The sequence below is a fragment of the Candoia aspera genome, chromosome 6, assembly GCF_035149785.1.
Source record: "Candoia aspera isolate rCanAsp1 chromosome 6, rCanAsp1.hap2, whole genome shotgun sequence".
In the NCBI taxonomy this organism is placed as follows: Eukaryota; Metazoa; Chordata; class Lepidosauria; order Squamata; family Boidae; genus Candoia; species Candoia aspera.
The window spans coordinates 80,612,367-80,631,793 of record NC_086158.1 but is presented as its reverse complement, the minus strand read 5'-3'; the positions used below and the strand labels follow the sequence as shown (position 1 = coordinate 80,631,793).

At 40.5% G+C, this 19,427-nt stretch overlaps 1 protein-coding gene across 1 annotated transcript in view; it reads right to left on the bottom strand.

Annotated features, from left to right (window-relative positions):
• Positions 1 to 19,427, bottom strand: part of ADAMTS14 (ADAM metallopeptidase with thrombospondin type 1 motif 14) — a 67,651-nt gene that overhangs the window by 2,315 nt on the left and 45,909 nt on the right. The window contains exons 11-21 of the mRNA XM_063307512.1: positions 17,395 to 17,543; positions 14,992 to 15,167; positions 12,453 to 12,586; positions 11,398 to 11,521; positions 8,324 to 8,407; positions 7,068 to 7,231; positions 5,884 to 6,049; positions 3,734 to 3,866; positions 2,701 to 2,908; positions 1,869 to 1,998; positions 464 to 574 (exon numbers count right to left, since the gene is read on the bottom strand). Coding sequence (XP_063163582.1) covers positions 464 to 574; positions 1,869 to 1,998; positions 2,701 to 2,908; positions 3,734 to 3,866; positions 5,884 to 6,049; positions 7,068 to 7,231; positions 8,324 to 8,407; positions 11,398 to 11,521; positions 12,453 to 12,586; positions 14,992 to 15,167; positions 17,395 to 17,543 — 1,579 coding nt within the window. The remainder of the gene's footprint in view (positions 1 to 463; positions 575 to 1,868; positions 1,999 to 2,700; positions 2,909 to 3,733; positions 3,867 to 5,883; positions 6,050 to 7,067; positions 7,232 to 8,323; positions 8,408 to 11,397; positions 11,522 to 12,452; positions 12,587 to 14,991; positions 15,168 to 17,394; positions 17,544 to 19,427) is intronic.

The following is a 19,427-nucleotide window of genomic DNA, read 5'->3' as shown; positions in this document are numbered from 1 at the left end:
GGCATGCAATACTGGAAGGCTTTAATCCTACGTTGCTTACCTGGGAGTAAATGCCGTTGATCTGAATAAACACATGTAAAGGATTACACTAATGAATCAGCATTACTCTCAACTGGGATCATGCATTTTTGAGTGGAAGCACATCAAATACTTTCCACATTATGAAAGTATTTAACATGCCTGGTGTACTGTAAAGTAAGGAACAGTTTGTTGTCTCAAGCAAAGCAAGATCATTCTGTTCTTCTAAAGAATTGCTTCTTTCATTGTTTCTGTTCAGTGGTTATTCAGATGATACTTACGTTGACAATAACAGCGGCATCTGTTTTGACATTATCGTGATAAACCTGTCACGGCCCTGAGAGCAATTCTAATATTTTCTGAACGGAATCTTCCTATGCCGGGGAGAGTAGAAGAATTGAGAGAGAAGCAGAGGTTGGTTCAGAACATGAAACTCTGCACTTACTTGACGATACCTTGCTAACAGGACTTTTGACACTCTCCCGTGAAACCCACTGAACCTGAGGAGTCACGTGGTTGCTGGTGTTTGCATTTGCTGTGACATTTGGTGTCTTTCCTGAAAGAAAAGAAGTAGAGGACCATATCTGGGTCTCAGCTTGAATGCTGATGGGTCACTAGACCCCTCCCTAGAATAATCTCCTGCTTTTGATGACATAGTTTAAGCCTTCTAAAGAAAATCCAAAACCAGTACACTTTGTTCCTTTAAAGACAAACAGATTTATTGTAGTCTAAGCTGTCTTGAAAACAACATTCCTGGAGGCAGCTCCAAGGAAAACACAAGGACAGAGGTATCTGCAGGATCTACCACTTTCATTAAAACAATGAAAGCATTGCACCATTGATACAAGCTCCCACCCACTTCATATGCATATGCAATACACAATGAACATATGAAAGGGGTGGAGCTTACTCATGATGGTGCCATACTGCTTTCATAATCCCCCCCCCCTGCACACTATCACACTATCACAGATGCTGCTGATTCAGGACAGGTAGATGTCAAAAATGTGCTTTCTTTCTTTGTAACTCTCACGATTAGAGTGTGTATAGAGGCTCCTGCTTCTGCTCCACATGGCCGAGAACAGATTTCATTCTTTTTCCCACTTCCTGACAGGCTGAATAGTTTCGGCACACCTGAAGCTTCCAGGGCTGTTTCCTGTCCTCCTCCAATTCCTTTCCCTAAGCAGCATCAGCACCAGGTCCACAAATTGTCCCTGAAAGTCATGAATACAGGCTTCCAGAGCCTCTCTGAAACTTGTCCATAAATCAGGGTTTCTCAACCAGGGTTGCGTGGAACCCTAGGGTTCTGTGAGAGGTCACTAGGGGTTCCTTGGGAGTCATGATTTATTTTAAAAATTATTTTAAATTCAGGCAACTTCACATTAAAGAGCTAAGTTTCATTCTTTATTTTTAATTTAAGGACGCTGTTAATGCATAAATACAGGCCTACCCATGAAACGCATACAATAATTTTGTAACTTCTGGCCTATATTTGAGCTTGAATGTGCAGGGGTTTCCCAAGGTCTAAAAAATATTTCAAGGGTTCCTCCAGGGTCAAAAGGTTGAGAAAGGCTGCCCTAAATTGTAATTTTAGTGATACAGATGAAAGACATGGGTTTTGAGTCTTGACCAGATGCTTTGTGATTCTAATTTACAGCATCAAATACAGTGCAAAAAGCAACAGAGAAATCTAAACGCGTATTATGTCTGTGCAAGCGTAGAGCCATGCATATGTATATTGATCAGCATTCCTATGTTCTGACTTGTTTCTAACAATGGAGCTATTTTATTTCATTACACGTATACATACACTTTTATTCAGTTCCTTGTATAATTCCAGCTTCTCTCACCTGGGCATGCTTCCAGTTTGCAAACTTGGAAAGCCTCTGGCTTCTCACCATCACACTGAGCAATGCTATTGTCATTGGACTTGCAGACCACTTGGCGTTGTTGAATGCCTTCTCCACAGCTGACTGAGCACTGCCATAGGAGAAGAAGAAAAACAGTTCTATCAAAGAAGTGAAAAGAAGGAAAATTGTAGCTATTAAAAGTTTTCATGTGATACATAAATTAAGCAAATAAGGCAGATCCATCTAGGAGGTTCCATGAGTGTACATGTAATTAGAACAGGGTGTGCAAAAGTTTGGTGTGCACATGGTTCCTCTAGCTCAGTGTTTTCCAAACGTGGCAACTTTAAGATGTGTGGACTTCAGCTCCGAGAATTCCCCAGCCAGCCATGTTCGCTAGAGAATTCTGGGAGTTGAAGTCCACACATCTTAAAGTTGCCAAGTTTGGAAAATGCTGCTCTAGCTGGATTCTCCCTTCCCTTCCCTTCCCTTCCCTTCCCTTCCCTGCCATAGACTAACATGGTTCTCCTACAACCTCTGGTCCTGTTGTTTCCCATGGCCAAAATACTCAAAAACATTTTGTATTTTGTTTTGGGGAAACAAAGCCACCTCCAAATGTTTCAACAGACTGCTCTGAATGGGAATGTTTTATTTTGAGGTTGAAACAAAGCCTCTTTTCTATTTCATGAATTCCTGTAAGAGGGGGAGATACCAAATCTAGTATCTTCATGACCTGCTGCAAAATGAGCAATTATATTCTATTGCTTTGTTAGGGCATCAATGCCAGAATCCCAGAATGGTTGTAGTAATGTAACACATGGGGCTGATGCCTTACCTGGGACCAGGCCCCCATCCTCCATTGGGCAGGACATGGGATGCGGCTGCAAGGCCGACGAGTATCTGGTTTCTCTCCTGCGCAGTACTTTGAATGCACTGTCTGGTTTGTGCCATTGTGCAGCTGTTGTATGCACTGCACCACTCTGATCTGGACCCCCAGCTTGCCACAGGACTTGCTGCAAGCACCCCACTGCTCAACCCCCCAGCTGCCAAGAGAATAGCAAAAGTCAGCATTGTTAATAGAAGAAAGGCACTGGCCTAATTCTTTCTGACCAATGTCATCTGGAGTATTATTTCAGATTGCATTTGGGGACTCATATAATCTAGACCAGTGTTTCTCAACCTCAGCAACTTTAAGATGTGCCAACTTCAGTCCCCAGAATTCCCCAGCCAACAATGGAGGAACTCCTTCACCAGACTTCTATTTAACTCCACTGAACTTAGGAAACAATGATTTGACTTTCGACAACAAATAACTGCAATAACCAGAGAATAAACCATCATTGTGAGCAACAACAAAGCCGATTTGGTCAAGGCATCAAAACAAATTTGTAGCTGCATGTGTACTTTCTCTTAATGTTCACAGCTAGAATTATCTTTCTCTAGGTATTCAAGATGAGCTAACTTGCAATTTTATCATACAATATCTTACAAGACTGTTATACCATGTGAACACAGGGCAGGGAATTATCCATTGAAAATGTATTATTGTCCTTTCCTACAATACATATAAAGATTAATTTGTCAGTAGGTTAATTTGTCCTCTATATACAGTATTTATAGAATAAAATAAGAAAACATGGGTTTCTTTCTCTCTCTCACTGGGCCCAGGCTTCCAAGCATTCTTACAAAGGCACAAATCTTCCAAAAAAGCTACCATGCAAGGTTATGTAAATCGAAAGTTAACATTGCTATACATACTTAGGTGGATAAACAATTGACTGATTTGAACTGACGATAGTGGTTCACGAGTTATAACACATGTGTACTGTCACCTACATATCAATACTGTTAATGAAAGAAGCACTCACATTGGTTGAGAGCAGTCTTGCACATTACATCTTCTCCGGATTGGCTTCGGTTTTTTTCCATTGACACAGAAGTACCGGTGTACCATTCGGTTATCGTTCTTCCTCCGGCATCCATACTTGGTGTACTGTATTCCTGCCAGACCACAGAAGCAAAGCACAATGATGTGGGAACCAGCATGTCTAGGCCCAAGCCAGACAGCAAGATAGTCCTCCTTACAGAGAGGTGAACATTCTCCTAAATACATACCTCTAAGCACTTGGTTTAAAAGCATTCTGGCATAGTTTTCTCTCTAATAATCAATTCTTGATTTGGACAATATTTCAAAATCACTTGTAAATCTTTGTGAGGAATATGAAGAAGTTCATGAGTAACAAAGCACAGAAATTTAGTTCACATTAGGTGGCAATAACAATAGAAAACATTTGTGAGACCTCCATGCAGGAGATGAATTTGGAATCTTTCCTGAAATCCAGTGAACACAAACGGAGGTGCTACTGTAGCATCATGCTCCTTCACATTTTACCAGATTCACACCCTTGTTTAACGGTTGGGAAGCATGTTCTAGCAGGCTGTTTTAGATGACAGATTTGCATTAAGTATATTTTGTTTCTAACCCTAATGTATCTGTAAAGGAAATGTTTGGGTTTGGGAGTGAACAGTGCCACTCTAATGAGGTCATCCACAATGCCAACAAAAGCCACCAAAAATAATTAAAAAGCAATCCAAGCCAAATCCTGACCACTATCTGAGATTAGTATGGGTTTTGCCAGAGCATATCCCTGGAAATCAAAATTATGTAGCTGCAATATTAGAAAAACAGGCTTGAGTCAACACATTCAGACTGAACTCTTCAAAAACCCCTTTGTTTTTATTTTGAGCATGTTTGCATTCATTCATTCATTCATTCATTCATTCATTCATATCTCAATGAATGGGTACTGTGTTGGGCCAAATGGGTCCTATAACGAACTGCAACCCTGTCTAAAAGCAGTCTATCACTCTGCAAATATGACCAGCTGTTTTCCCTTATTTGTCAAACTTAAAAAGCAACAATTTAAAAAAAACAATCCTTGCGTATGCGTATCAGTATTTCTAAGATCCCACCTACTGCACCACTTCACTATGGAAATGCCCTTAATACAGAGGGGAGGAACTTGTTGCCCTCCAACTAACTTCATGTGCCCCTTGGCCTAATTTCAAAATTCCTGTGAAAGAGATCAATTCAGGTCTCTGGCAAAAGAAGCCTGTGGTTTAGGGGAGAAAGGAGGATGTCAAAAAAGAAAAGGGAGGGTCAAAGATACCAGATCTGGGCAGGAAAAATCCAGATGGCAGTAAGAGCATATAGAGAAAACTCTATGATTCGTCCTGTATTGGCTATCAACGATTACATATTTACTTGCTTTTAATACAGTTCTGAAGTTCTAAACCTGTTAATATGTTTTCTACTACAGATTAAGGTTACTATGGTAACTAATCATTTTGGCAGGGTGAAGAGGTTGAATTTAATTGTCCCCTTTTCACATGTTAATGGTTGCATTGCCTAAGGGAGAAACTTGCCTGAACTTGTTTTAGTTTCAGTTTCCCTTCTGTGTAGGCTTGCAGAGAATATGCAGCTGAGCGAAATCTCTCCTCTCAGCAAACAGCCTTTAACTATGTTTGTTTTCTGTAAATAAAATTATTTTTATAGAAATGCCTGGTGTGTGACTTTTCTGATCTCTCCTGGGCCAAAGGCTTTCCTAGCAATCTGCTAACAAAACCAATACAAGGTATTTTAATATGCAGAGCTAATCTAATGTTACTTTGAAACATTTTTTTTTCAATCTCATTACGCTTGTATATCTTTTCTGTTTTTGTTGGTTTGTCTTACTTTTTCTTTATGTTTTTGTTTTTTATTGTATTTTTGAGCACCTGTTAAAAGAAAATAAAAACAGATTTTAAAAAAAATGTAGAGAATTCTAAATGCCCTGCCTCCGTTTAGTGGCCGTTTGGATATTACCATTCCTGTAGCCTTAGTTGTGGCATCATCCAGAGCTGTTTCAGAAAGGAGTTCCCATACTTATTTAGATGTAGACCCATCAAGGGCTGAGCCATTACAGGACAAGCTTGCATATGGAAACTAGTTCTAAGCTTACAGAGAGTGTTTAAATACCTCCTCCACAAGTTTTTGAGCACTGAGACCAGCCCTTAAGAGCCCACTCATAGATATCCATTTCTTCAAGAAGGACATTATTGTTTCCAATGACGGGGAGGAGATCTTCATGAATTATGTACTTATACATCAAGCTGCTTTTGGAATTATCATCTTGTGGGATGACCTAGAATCAAAGGAAACAGGATGATAAAGAAAATGCTTCTTTTATGTTCATAACACTGCCTTTTTTCCTAATGTTTTGGAGGGCTGTTTTACCGAAGTTTACTTAACTGCCAGCTGTGCACAAGGATTCTGAACGAGTTGCCATGTCCAGCAGATAGAGAGCCAGTCTGGTGTAGTGGTTAAGGCGCTAGACTAGAAACCAGGAGACCATGAGTCCAAGTCCCACCTTACACACAAAGCCAGCTGGGTGACCTTGGGCCAGTCACTCCTGCTCAGCCCTAGGAAGGAGGCAATGGCAATCCTCTTCCAAAAATGTTGCCAAGAAAACTGCAGGGACTAGTCCAGGCAGTCGCCAGGAGTCAAAAACTGACTCTAAGGCACACACATGCACACACGCACACAAAACCACCAACAGAGATGGGCTCCAGAAATCTATTGCCAAAACACAACATTTAGAGTGCACAATGTCTGTCAATTTCATGGCTGCTCTGTGATTTGTATAGCATATTGAGAATTGCATTCCCTAACGAGCGAGACATTTTTCAAAACCTAATTTAAATTTATTATTACATGTTATTATTTTTTGCTGACGGGGTGGTAACAACAAAATAAATTTCAGGGGGGTGGTTATGTCATCGGCAGATGGGCTATGGTATGGAGACTTTCAGTGTTATAGCTCCCTCTATTGATAAGAAATCACAGTGCCACCTGTTCTTCTTTAACAGATGGAACAGCAAGTGGAAGAGGGAAGTCATTCTCTTCCACTTGCTCAGAGCAGCAAAATGGACACATTACCTCCCCCTACCTCAAAACCACAAAAGAACTGGATTCCCAACTTTCAGCCCCACACCCTTTGGGGGGACCTATGGAGGACCACAGAAAGTGATGCTGGTGACTTGGAGGCTGTAGTTCTCACATCTCTGGTGTCAAACAAGAAAACAATACTTCTGCTTTTTTTTTCCTTTCCTTTTCTTTTTTTGCATATATGTGTCTGAGCCTGAGATATCTTCAGGGCTTACCAGAACATTGATAGCCTCATGAAGGGGGCCACTAGTCTTCAAGCTTTCCTTGCCATTCTCAGTGGTATATTCCCATTCCAAGCCCAGCTTGAGGAAGGTATGGCTCTTGACCCCTTTGGCGCTGGGATTGATAATGAAGTCATCAGATCCCTGGTTCTTGACAGCTAGAAAAGACAAAGAAATTATTTGGATTATGGCTCTCATCGACATCCTTCAGAAGGAGCAGAGGGAAGTGATACAGAAATTGTTTAGTTACTGTTTAGTTGCAGAAAACTCCGAAGTCATAAAGGGAAATGTTTTCCCTTTGAAATGTTATTTTGATCACTGGTTTAGATTTTCAGCCATTTCAGCATTTTCTTGTACCTATAAAGCAACAGAATGTGGTATATGCCTCTGTCTTTTACAAACTGTGAGAACTAATGTAATGTAGGGAGATTGGGACTCAGTGCAGTGATTATAAATTTACCCCTTTCTCTAAAGTTACAACATGATTCTCTTCTGTCTATAATATGTCCTGTCTAATCATCAAAACCATAAATTGTAAATTCATTTTTAATTATCCTTGTATAAGAAAAAAAAAACTTACACAGGGATAAAAATTTTGGACCTACTATTTTTTTGAGTGGGGAGTGAATTTTAAGGAGCAAAATTGCAACTTAAAGCAACCATGATATCCAACCCCCACCCCACCCTAGGAGTCATTTTCCCGTTTTGAGTGACTTTAAATAGAAAATGTGTTACCTTAAGTCATACACTTCAACCAAGGACAGTAAATGCTGTATTTCGGACATGGATGTAATATACATCAAATAACAAAATGCAATACCACAGATTCTTTACATTATATAAACCTTCCCCCTTGCATACACACCATTTGGAAAGACTGATATTTTGCAGTAATGAATGATAATAGATAAGCCATGTAAGAGTCAATCTTGCTGAGCCTATTTATATTTTAGAAATGACAACTGGATAAAACAGGCACAGGACATTAGGAAACAAATTTCTTAAAAATATTAATTGGCTGATATGCAAAGGCAGTTTTTTGAAAAACCATTAACTCATCCAGAGATCATCCCCAAGGAGTTCACTGTGAAAATTAAACATCTCCTTTACTTCCCTTAAAATAAGTGAACTTTAATTTTGACTAGATTCAGCCCCACTATTTTTTGACAAGCTCACTTTGAGCACTTGTTGAACTTCCCTCTGAATAAACAGTACAATATATAACTGTTTCCCAGGCAATCTGTTCTTACCAATTGTATGGGATGCAGGCTCCAACTCTTCAATCTGAACATGCCTGGCACCTACTGGAATCTCAAACATTTTCAGAGCACCCACTGAAAATTGCAAAGGAAATAAGCCATGTTTAAAATGGGCAGTGTTATTGTTAGGTATGCATCCTAAATGTAAACAAAGAAGCTGCTTAGACAGGAACCAGCAGTTTCCAGGCTACAAAGAGCTGTTATGTCAACCTAGATAAGGTGCCTTGAAAGGCCATAAAGAAAATGACCAAATCTCCATTGATATAAAAGTTGGAAGGAAAAAAGGTTGAATTTAAGATTTTGATTTCTGCATATTATAGTGGGCAAATCTGTATTTATATGCCTTGGTCTCATATTTGAAAGCCTTCTAGTGAGTAAGCCAATTCCTGAATCAGGGGTTAAGAGTCACAAATATTTAGCTGCCTTTGATTGCCAATATGGGAAATTTGAAAATTACTCTACAGAATTGTCAGGCAGCCCCTTAATCTTTCAGAGACTGATGGATGATATTTTCCATGAATTTTGGGGCTAAATTTTGGTTGTATTTTTAACAAGGAGATTTTGGCTATGAAGGAGGCTTGTTGGCATCAGCACTATTTCCTAAAAAACACACAATACCCTAGAGTGGTCTGAACTAACCACAAAAATCTGGGACATTTACAAACTTCTCACGGCTCACACAACCCAGGTCAGGTGGGCACAGTTCTTTTTTCATTTTAAGAGAAGGCTAATGCTTCAACATGTAAACTATAATATATCTCATCTTACAATCCTCCACCAGCCTCCAATCTGTAGCCAGCAAACTTTGCCCCATTTCCTCACAGTGAGGACTTTAAGGGAAGGAACAGAAATTCCTTCTCTAATTCAGTCCATACTCAGCAAAAGCACAGCTCAGATGTGTGGGCTCAGAGAATGTTCAGTGGATCTCTTTGCTTGGGAACCGGAAGAACGGCACCAAAACAACTGGATATACTTCCCTCCTTTCTTAAAGGAAAAAAAATGCTGCAGCTGGGCTGCAACAGCTGGACATTTTGGAGCATTTACAAAGGCCCATCTTCTCTGTTATCTCTTGGTGGCCTCATGTTATAGGAAATGTCAAAGCCTACATTCATTCTAGTCTCACCTGCGACTGTGACCAGCAATTCCTTGGGATACAGTTCCTTAGGAGCTATCACAAGTAAAGGCTTGGATGCCATTCTCATGACAGTCATCAGTCTTCTAAGATGACCCATTTCATTTCCTGTTATGTCCCTCCCCCTGCCATTGAAACAGCTTGCTCTTCATTCAACAATTTGTCAGAAACTCAATCTTTGCTTATTCACCTCAATTTTTTTACATAGGCCCTTAAATGATAGCATGTTATTGGAAAGTTCAGTTTTAACTACTGGATGTAAACTTCCATCTGCTCTCTGCCCATCATCCACATTCTGCTGGAGAAACATGAAGGACAAATGCCACCTCAGAGTGATATATCTGTTGCAGTGTAAATTACCAGCAAAACAATTGGCTAAATTTTTAGTTATGGCTCAGTTCACTTTTATTAACTCAGTTCAGGCCTCCACTCAGATGTTGCCATTTTAGGCTACCTACAGCCACCACCTATGTCTGCCGCTGAACCTTTCCCAGCCAATTCCAGAAGCCTGCCACTTTCTCCAGGAACTTCAAAACTCCTTAAAGATCAACTGGATCAGGCCAAGGCCTCCTAAAAGCAGTCTGCTTTCATAATTAAGAAACCTTTCTTCATCACTGTTGGAGTCCACATCTGGCTTTCTACCTAAAGGATAGCAGCTGCAGCATCAAGCTGACTTTGGCTGATCTCAAGAAAATCTAAGCAGAGTTGCACTGGGATAGTAGTGGGATGGTAGATTGTCAAGAAATGCTAGCATGGATGGCTAGAGTGGTTAGCTAGATTAGTTAGTTGGAAAAGCATTCCGAAAAGAATCAATGGCAAACCATTTCCATATTACTGCCAACACCCATAGGCTTTCCAGGAGCTGAACTAGATTTATGAGAGACCTCAAACTATTGAAAGAGAACTGAAGCACAGTATTGGTTTTAGAGTACAGCCGGTCCCTGGTTTAAGAATGTCCCAATTTACTCCTAATTAAGAACGGACTGCCATAAAAGCTGTTACATTAAAAATTGGAGTTAAGTACAATGTTTCGGATTAAATACACAATACTACTTTGTGTATTATCCTTGGGAGAAGAGCAATGACAAATCTCGATAAAATCGTTAAGAGCAGAGACATCACACTGACAACAAAGGTCCGCATAGTTAAAGCAATGGTGTTCCCCGTAGTAACATATGGCTGCGAGAGCTGGACCATAAGGAAGGCTGAGCGAAGGAAGATCGATGCTTTTGAACTGTGGTGTTGGAGGAAAATTCTGAGAGTGCCTTGGACTGCAAGAAGAGCAAACCAGTCCACCCTCCAGGAAATAAAGCCAGACTGCTCACTTGAGGGAATGATATTAAAGGCAAAACCGAAATACTTTGGCCACATAATGAGAAGACAGGACACCCTGGAGAAGATGCTGATGCTAGGGAGAGTGGAGGGCAAAAGGAAGAGGGGCCGACCAAGGGCAAGATGGATGGATGATATTCTAGAGGTGACGGACTCGTCCCTGGGGGAGCTGGGGGTGTTGACGACCGACAGGAAGCTCTGGCGTGGGCTGGTCCATGAAGTCACGAAGAGTCGGAAGCGACTAAATGAATAAACAACAAAACTTTGTGTATTATTATGTTTAAGATGTTTTAGTGTATTTGGAAGTATTTCTTAAGTGTTTTATATGTATAGAATGGTAAAATATATACTATATAGTAAGACAAACATTTGACTAACTGATGCTAAATAACTGTTCCAACTTACATACAAACTCGACTTAAGGACAGGCTTAGGAATGGAACTCATTCTTAAACCAGGGACCTGCTGTACTGCTATGCCTTTTCAAGGCTATAAATATATGCTGAAGAATAGAACGCTGTATTTTCCTGGCAGTAATTGCGATTCTAAATCCATTACCATTTGCCTTTTCAAAAAGTAACGTTTATTCTTCTATTCTCACCTGGCAGTTTGGGAGTTTTGACCAAAGTTCCCTTCACTGTCCGACAGTGGGAATTGTCACCCCCACAAACACCACACTTGTCATCCTCCTTCAGAGAGCCAATTTCTTTGTCACACCCAACATGCTGCCATTGGAAGAAGGAGAAAAACAGAGTATTAAGAAAATGGGGTTAAGGATGCAAATTCAAAATGGCAATCCTCTGAATAACCTCAGAACAGGCCTTGCAGAGTACAGTTCAATATTTCCCTCTGCATGATAGAACGATATACTTGTGGGCAACCATCAGATGGTCAGATTTAACCAACAAAACCTGCTTATGTTTATATTTTAGAGGAGCCTTACAAATCAATAAAATATATTTAAAACCAAAACAAACGTTCAGAAAAGCCTAAATATACAATAATGTGCATTTCCTGGTTTTCAAATGTATTTCCTTCAGATATTCCTCACATGGCTTATTCATCTGCCCCACAAACCTTACATTTTGTACTGGAAACTAAAACGCATTATGGATACTCTGCTTTGAGTACACAATCAGTTCTTTGGGGTATATGGCGGTGGCTCTTCAGAACTGTGACTAAGAATTTACCCTACACTTTTCATGGGAAAATTATTTATTCATGTATATTTTATTTTGTTTATATATTGTCCTTATCCCCAATCTGCTTTCAATAAAACTTAGTCCTTGGCCATGTGGCATGATTCCTTGGGAAGACAGCAACCACAGAGTTCTGGAACTGGGGAGCTTGGCATTATGAATGTGTTTAAATCACCACTGTTGAAATGTTTTAGAACAATTGTCTCCCACCCAGGGCCTTCCAGGTATATTGGGGGTACAACTTTTAAGAATCTCCCACCTAACATGGCCATTGCCAGCACTGAAATCAGAGAGCATCTGATACATATCTATCTTATAATTCCTCCTTCAGAAAAATCTCTAAAGCTTTGAAGGGTCAACCAACTTTTTTTTTATATGTACCCTTTGCTTGTTCTTTCTCTCTTCAGAATATGAAACAGCATGGAAAATGAATGAACCTGCAAGTTCAGTTACATACCACACATTCACCCCTTACACAGATACTGTATGGGTCTCTATAGGTGCACCTGGTACCATCATGTACAACCTGATTCATAAATACCACATCCCCCGTTTTCTCGGACTGGCAAATCAGTTCACACTTCTGGGGATCTGCAGAAAAATAAATACATGGAGATTTATTCTATGTTCTTGTAATTGAGACACAGGTGGGACTCAGTATTTGCAGTTCAGCTTCCTGGGAATCAACAATTTCTTCATTTTAAATTTCTTAACTTCAGGGTGGTTGACACATGCTTCTAAATGGCTCTATGATGGTTTCTTCCTCCTATCAATCCTTCTTTATTTGAAAAAAGAACAATGATCCTAAGGACTAAACCATGGATGCATATGCAAATGGAAAACCTGGATCAGGAAAACATAAATAGTCTTCTTCAATAAATATATTCAGAGATGCTTAAACAATCAATCAATGTTACTGCTTCCCCATGGATTGAAACACCTTCTAGATATTTCTGTGTGTTCATAAAAGTTCTGATCTGAATGGTTTGACAAGTTGCATGATTTCATCTATAGACTACTAAAACTCTTGTGTCTGTTTGATAATTTGTAACCTTCAACTGGGTGAAATGGTGCATCATAGGGCAACAGTTTTAAAACCAACATATCTCAAATGAGCTAACCTGAATGATTACGAATGTGTCCAAAATCCAGGACCCATGACTCCCATAGAATAGAAATTTGGCAAATATTATAAAACATTTTATGACATAATACCAAATGTAATAAAACATTTCCTGTGGTCAACTCCTTATGTTTGACTGGGCTATAACAGTTCAACATTGGCTACTTTCAAGGCAGATACATCTCTCCCTGAATTTTTAAGAACTTTTCTAGTACATTACAAGCTCTGTCATTGTTGAAGGCATTGAGGAATCTGGTAAGGAAACATCATGATCAGGTATTTCCTACCAATATCATGAAACAATGACCCAACAGGTTATGGGTTGTCTAGTTAATCCTATACAGAAGAACAGTCACTCATCAAAGTTGGTACATGAGCAAGGACTAGGGCAATGGCAAGTAATTCCATGTGATTATTCATGCAATATTGACCTTGCTTGGAACATTGGTCTCAAATATCTGCAAAGAGTACCCAGAACACAGAGAGTACATTTTATGTGTAGACCTCTCTTCTCAAGGAAAGAAATCCCACAACAATAGGAGCAGAATTAGCTAACATGGTCCCTCGTCTAGTTCCCAGTGAACCAGATGCTCTTCTGCACAGGATTCTTTTGTTACCAACCTGAACAGGACCTTGATCAAAAGGGCATTTGGATGTGGGGAATGGCAATTCAACATCTCATGGAGAAGTCATTGCAGTGAATGCAGCATATTTTATAATCACTGCAGTAGCAGCTCTTGAACAAGAATAAGGAATGAGTTTCTCAGGTTTTAAAGAACAGTTGATCTGAAATTTACTCATTGCTGTTTCTATGCCTTGGGCAGAACTTTTTGTTGTAGAAATAAGGGTAAAAACATTAGGATGTTTTTGAACAATGTTTCTATTGTTCAAAAAGAAGAAGTAGTTGAAGCTGTTGGGAAGTGGAGGAACAAAAGGAAAACTAAAAGCCACAGATCTGGCCATAAGAAGCATGTCAACCCTTTGAGGTAGTCCAGACCAGGAAACCAAAGTTATGAATTTATACTTATTTTATTATCAAATTACAGTAACAGAATCTTGCAAATCTGAATGCGCCTCTTCCCTCCCTCCCTTTACCTTCAAGAGAACTAGGGAGGGTCAAGTCTGAGGCTCTTTCTCAAATTATATTCCTGCTTTGGACTGACTGTTGTCTTGGTTGCAGCTCTTTTTCCTGTTCCTCAAGATTGTTCTCATAGCCCATTACAAGGCAGCAAAATGCAATTAGAATAAAGGGAAAATCTTAAAATTCTTCTAAATATAATATGAATTGTGCTGATATAGATATACACTCCAATCCAAAATAACTTTAAGAGCCTGAAGCAGCAGTGAAGCAGAATTGATTGCGTTATGTCATGTGCAGAAAGGCTTAATTTGTATTAGCCATTTCCTTTCTTAAGGAACTTAATAAAGTTCCTGCCCCAAAACTTTATGGCAAAACATTTAAATAGCCAGTATAGGAGCCGTTTTTAATTACTCCAACTAGCACAAAATATCGTAATACGTTGGGGTTAAAATTTTATGTCATTTGAAAGTGATGCTAAAGAGGTCCCTGAGTGGACTTGCCTTAATACACACTTAATATACTGTTTGTCTTTCTGACTGAATTAGATTTAAATTTTCTAATAAACTTAGCAGAATTGATATGAACAAGTTCTCTAGATGGTGCTGGATTATCATTCCCATCATCCCTGGCTACTAGTTCTGTCCGATGGGATGATGGGAGTTGGAATCCAATAACAACAGGAAAGCCACCAGTTCCCCAGCCACGTCTTAGGCCTTAGGGCATAATACAAGGCCAGTCAGGCATGCTATGTCCATTCAAGTTTTATATATCCAGAATGTTTCGGTAATTTACCATCAGGATGTTCGTAGGGAAGCCAAGTGTGTTTAGAGTTTTCATGCGTGTAATAAGAGTTCCGCTTGGAACACTGCTGAGCACGAAAATCCTCAAAGGGACCTTGGCACTCTTCTGTATTGCAGACCTGATATTCATACATGGCACCTGGACACTGACGGCCACCATAAGCTGGGCTGGAAAACAAACAAAGAGCCAGCTAAGGAGCATAGCACTCAAATTCTGCAGACCAATGCAGGCAGGAAGGGCATTCAGTTTGATTCATTTTAATATTTTCCTTTGTTGGTTTATACCAGTGTTTCTCAATCTTGGGAACTTTAAGATGTGCGGACTTCAATTCCCAGAATTCCCCAGCCAGCATAAATGGATAAAAATTATATTTCAGATTTTTATATTTTAAAAAAATCTCAGAGCAGGGATGCAATTCATTTAAATATTTAAAACTGTTAAAACATTTGTGATTAAAGTGTATTTACTATTTAACAAGCAGCTCTAAAACTATGAACCACTGTAAACTATGTACGCACAGGACAATAGCATTCAGACAGAAACATGATGCAGCATCAATTAATAGGGGCTTGGTGAACAGATCTACCTTAAGCCGGCAGCAGAAGCTTACACGGTGTGGTACAATCCATAAGCAAATGAGGGAATTCCATAGCCAATAGACTTGAATGCCTTCTTTCAGAAAGCTTATCATGAATCACTGATAGATGAAGAAGACAACCCCAGTAGACAGTAATAAAGAAGGAGGCTGTTTGCCAGATATCTAGGTCCCAAGGAATATATAGTTAAAGATTACAAGTAACCTGAATATGGCTCAGTAGCAAACTGGTTAGCCAGTGTAACTGCTTCAGAGCAGCTATAATATGATTGGTGCTACCTCCAGCCTCTTAGAGGTAGCATTTTACATACCGTGTAAGCTTCTGGGCCAACCTCAGGGTAAACTGCATGAAGTTCATTCCAACAGTCCGATCTTGAGGTAGTTTTTAATGGCCAAATTATCACTGTACAGGTATAGCCATGGCTGACAACCAACCAAAGATGGAAACAAGTAATCTCTGCCATAGAGAACACTTATTGTCTTGAGTACTGATGGTGAGCAGGAGGGGGCCCCTATCCAGGGGGGAAAACGCATGCATAGTAGCGAGGAGTTGAGCAGCCATTCAAAGAGACACAGATCAGACCCGCCTTGACCTTTGGGGTTTATCTGTCTGGGTTTTTCCCACGCTTCTTCAGTTTGTTAGGATTTTCTGTCTAATGTAGCAGTAATAAAGTACTAGAGACCTATTCCTTGTCTCAGCGTGGTTCCTGGCTGTTAGGACACTTATGTTCCCATAAATTGTAATGGCTCTAGAAGAATGCCAGATCATACAGCAGCTCCTTCAAGAAGAACGCAATCCCATTCAAAGCAGGCAATCTCTGTAATTCCAGGATAAGGGAACCACCTATCCACAACTCCATTGCTTCTCTTTTGTCAAGATTCAGCCTTAGCCTCATCGAATCCACCAATGCAGACACCTGTCCCAGTTTCAATATGTGTTATTTGAATCAGCCTCTTCTGATGGAAGAGGAGAAATAGAGTGGGTTATCACAATCTGGAATCCGCATACCGATGAAAATTTACTCCAAATTTCCTGACGATTACACCTATCACTGAGAACAGAATAGCACCCGGGCTGTGGAGCCAAAGTATGATAATCTGTCGTTCTCCGAACATTGCCCTGAAGGTAGGAACAGAACCACTGTAATAAGATGCCCAAAAGGAATGTGACAGAATGAAGGGATTGACCTTGAGAAAGAACTTTTCTAATAATTAAAACTGGTTTAACTAAGCAGCCACTCTCTTTCTAGTTCTAGTTTTATATTAGCTGTATATCATAGCTTATCTGTTTATGTGCTCCCATAAAAATGTATTATATTTACCGTCCTAATTTTGTTAGAACTGGCACTGTAGACAATCATATACCCAAAGGCTATAAGGGAAAAAGAAAGTTATCTTCATATTCTGGCATTTATTAATTGCTCTACCATTTCTTGGCATAAAATCCTCTTTACTTTTGGCTATATTAGGGGAGAGAGCCAATTTGGTGTAGTGTTAAGGCACCAGGTTAGAAACCAGGAGACGGTGAGTTCTAGTCCAGCCTTAGGCACAAAGCCAGCTGGGTGATCTTGGCCCAGTCGCTCTCTCTCTGCCCTAGGAAGGAGGCAATGGCAAACCACATCCAAAATCTTGCCTAGAAAACTGCAGAGGCTTCTCCAGGTAGTCGCCAGGAGTCAACACTGACTCAAAGGCGCGTGAACACACACACACACACACACCCATATTAGGGGAACTATAGAGCTGCTCTGCCAAATACAACAGGTGCGCTGAACACCTTTACCACAGAAAACCAGACTTACGGTGGTTTGTTGCAGTTCCTGCTGCGGGAACGCACCCCACCCCCACAAGTCCTGGAGCAGGAACCAAATTTGGACCAGGAACTCCAGCTGCCATCCTGGCTGTAAGGTTGTTCTGAAGTCTTCCAGATGCAGTGACCCTTGAAACACCACTGGAACAGGAGAAGAAATACGGGTTACCTGAACACCTGCCTCTTCATAACTGTCCAGTGTTAGTGAGGAGAGCAGCTGTACAGCCACGGAAGCACCCAGCTTTACAACAGGGTTCGGAATCTGTTTCTCCCACTCTCATTGGTCAGGCAGACAGGGACGACTGTGAAGTAATAAAGAAAGGTCTCAGGCGGCCTGGGTGGCACAGGAGAGCCATGAAAACACCTTATCACTGCTAGAGCACCAACGCTGAATCCTGGCGCAGTCTGAAAACATGCTGACTCCTATCCTTACCTTTTTTTTTTTTTCCCACATCCATATTCCACTGCCTATCATGGGCGGCGATAGAAATTTGAAAAATAAATGAATAAATAAATAAATAAATAAATATTTCCCGGTGGGAAAACTGAAAGGATGCAACAGGAAGGCATAAGCCTATATGAGTATCTTCCATGAACACAGCAAACACAAAGCATGAACAGCAAACAGTCGTACATTGGAAAGCAACCATCTTTTCACAACTAACCAGGAAGTGCGACCTGAAGCATTTTAGTGTTACAGGGGACATCAAGGAAAAGCCAGCATAGCCCAAAAGGAAGATAATTACCCAGCAGTTGCAAAATAACAACTACCAGGGAAACGTACAAAGTGGTTTAGCAAGAGACTTCAATCATTATTTATGCATGCCTCACCCAACCACCTCAGGCACTCAAAAATTAAATTAAAGCCTTATTTTTTAGAACCACTCAAATTTCATGGAATGCCAGGATAGGAACGGCAGAAGTTTAAATCCACATCTGTGAGATGTACCCAGCTTGGGGAAAGCTGTAACAGAGATAAGGAAGTTACTTTTTATTTATTTATTTATTTATTTTCTATCCCACCTTTATTATTTTTATAAATAAGGCGGCAAACATACCTAATACTCCTTCCTCCTCCTCTTTTCCCCACAGCAACAACAACGTGAGGTGAGTTGGGCTGAGACAGAGCGACTGGCCCAAGGTCACCCAGCCGGCTTTCTTGCCTAAGGCGGGACTAGAACTCACAGACTCCTGGTTTCTAGCCCGGCACCTTAACCACTAGACCAAACTGGCTCTGTGGCTCACATGGCTTTAGCTGTAGCCCCAGCATCCCCCCCAATGTTCTCTGCATCTAAATAAGAGTGGAGGTTGCTCACATGCTCTTAAATTCATTTTAAACCTGGACACTGAGACATGGGTATGCGAATCACTGTAAGCAAACAGATTTAACAGCTAATCAACTCAATTAGTTAAAAGTGAAAATAATAAATATAATGTAATCAATTCATTATTAATCAATTCTTTAAAAGTAATAATAAACATTACTATTTAATTAATTTGTTTCCTTCCCGAGTCTTTTTCATCCTTTTGATGTCTTTGTAGTATGGCTCCACAATGTGCCATTCAAATGCTGGGGCAACCTTCAACCACTTAAAAGTTGTGTACCTGATATTATGTACCTGATTATGCACTAGATCGGGGGGGCACTTCAGTCACTCACTCACAGCATGACTACTGTAACACACTCTACATGGGGCTGCCCTTGAAGACCACCCAGAAGCTTCAGCTGGTCCAGAATGTAGCACGCAGGCAGTGGTGGGCATGCCTTGGTATACCCATGTAAGACCTCCAAGCCCCACTGGTTGCCACTTTGCTTCTGAGTGCAATTCAAGGTGCTGGTCGCTACCTATAAAGCCCTACATGGCATAGGGTCTGGTTACTTGAGGGATCACCTGTTTCCTATGCTGTCTGCCTGACTGGTGCAAACTGGCAACGTTGGCGTGCTGCGGGTTCCATCGATTGAACAATGCCACCTATCAGGGCCCCAGAAGCCTGCCTTCCCTGCAGCCACGCCTGCCCTCTGGA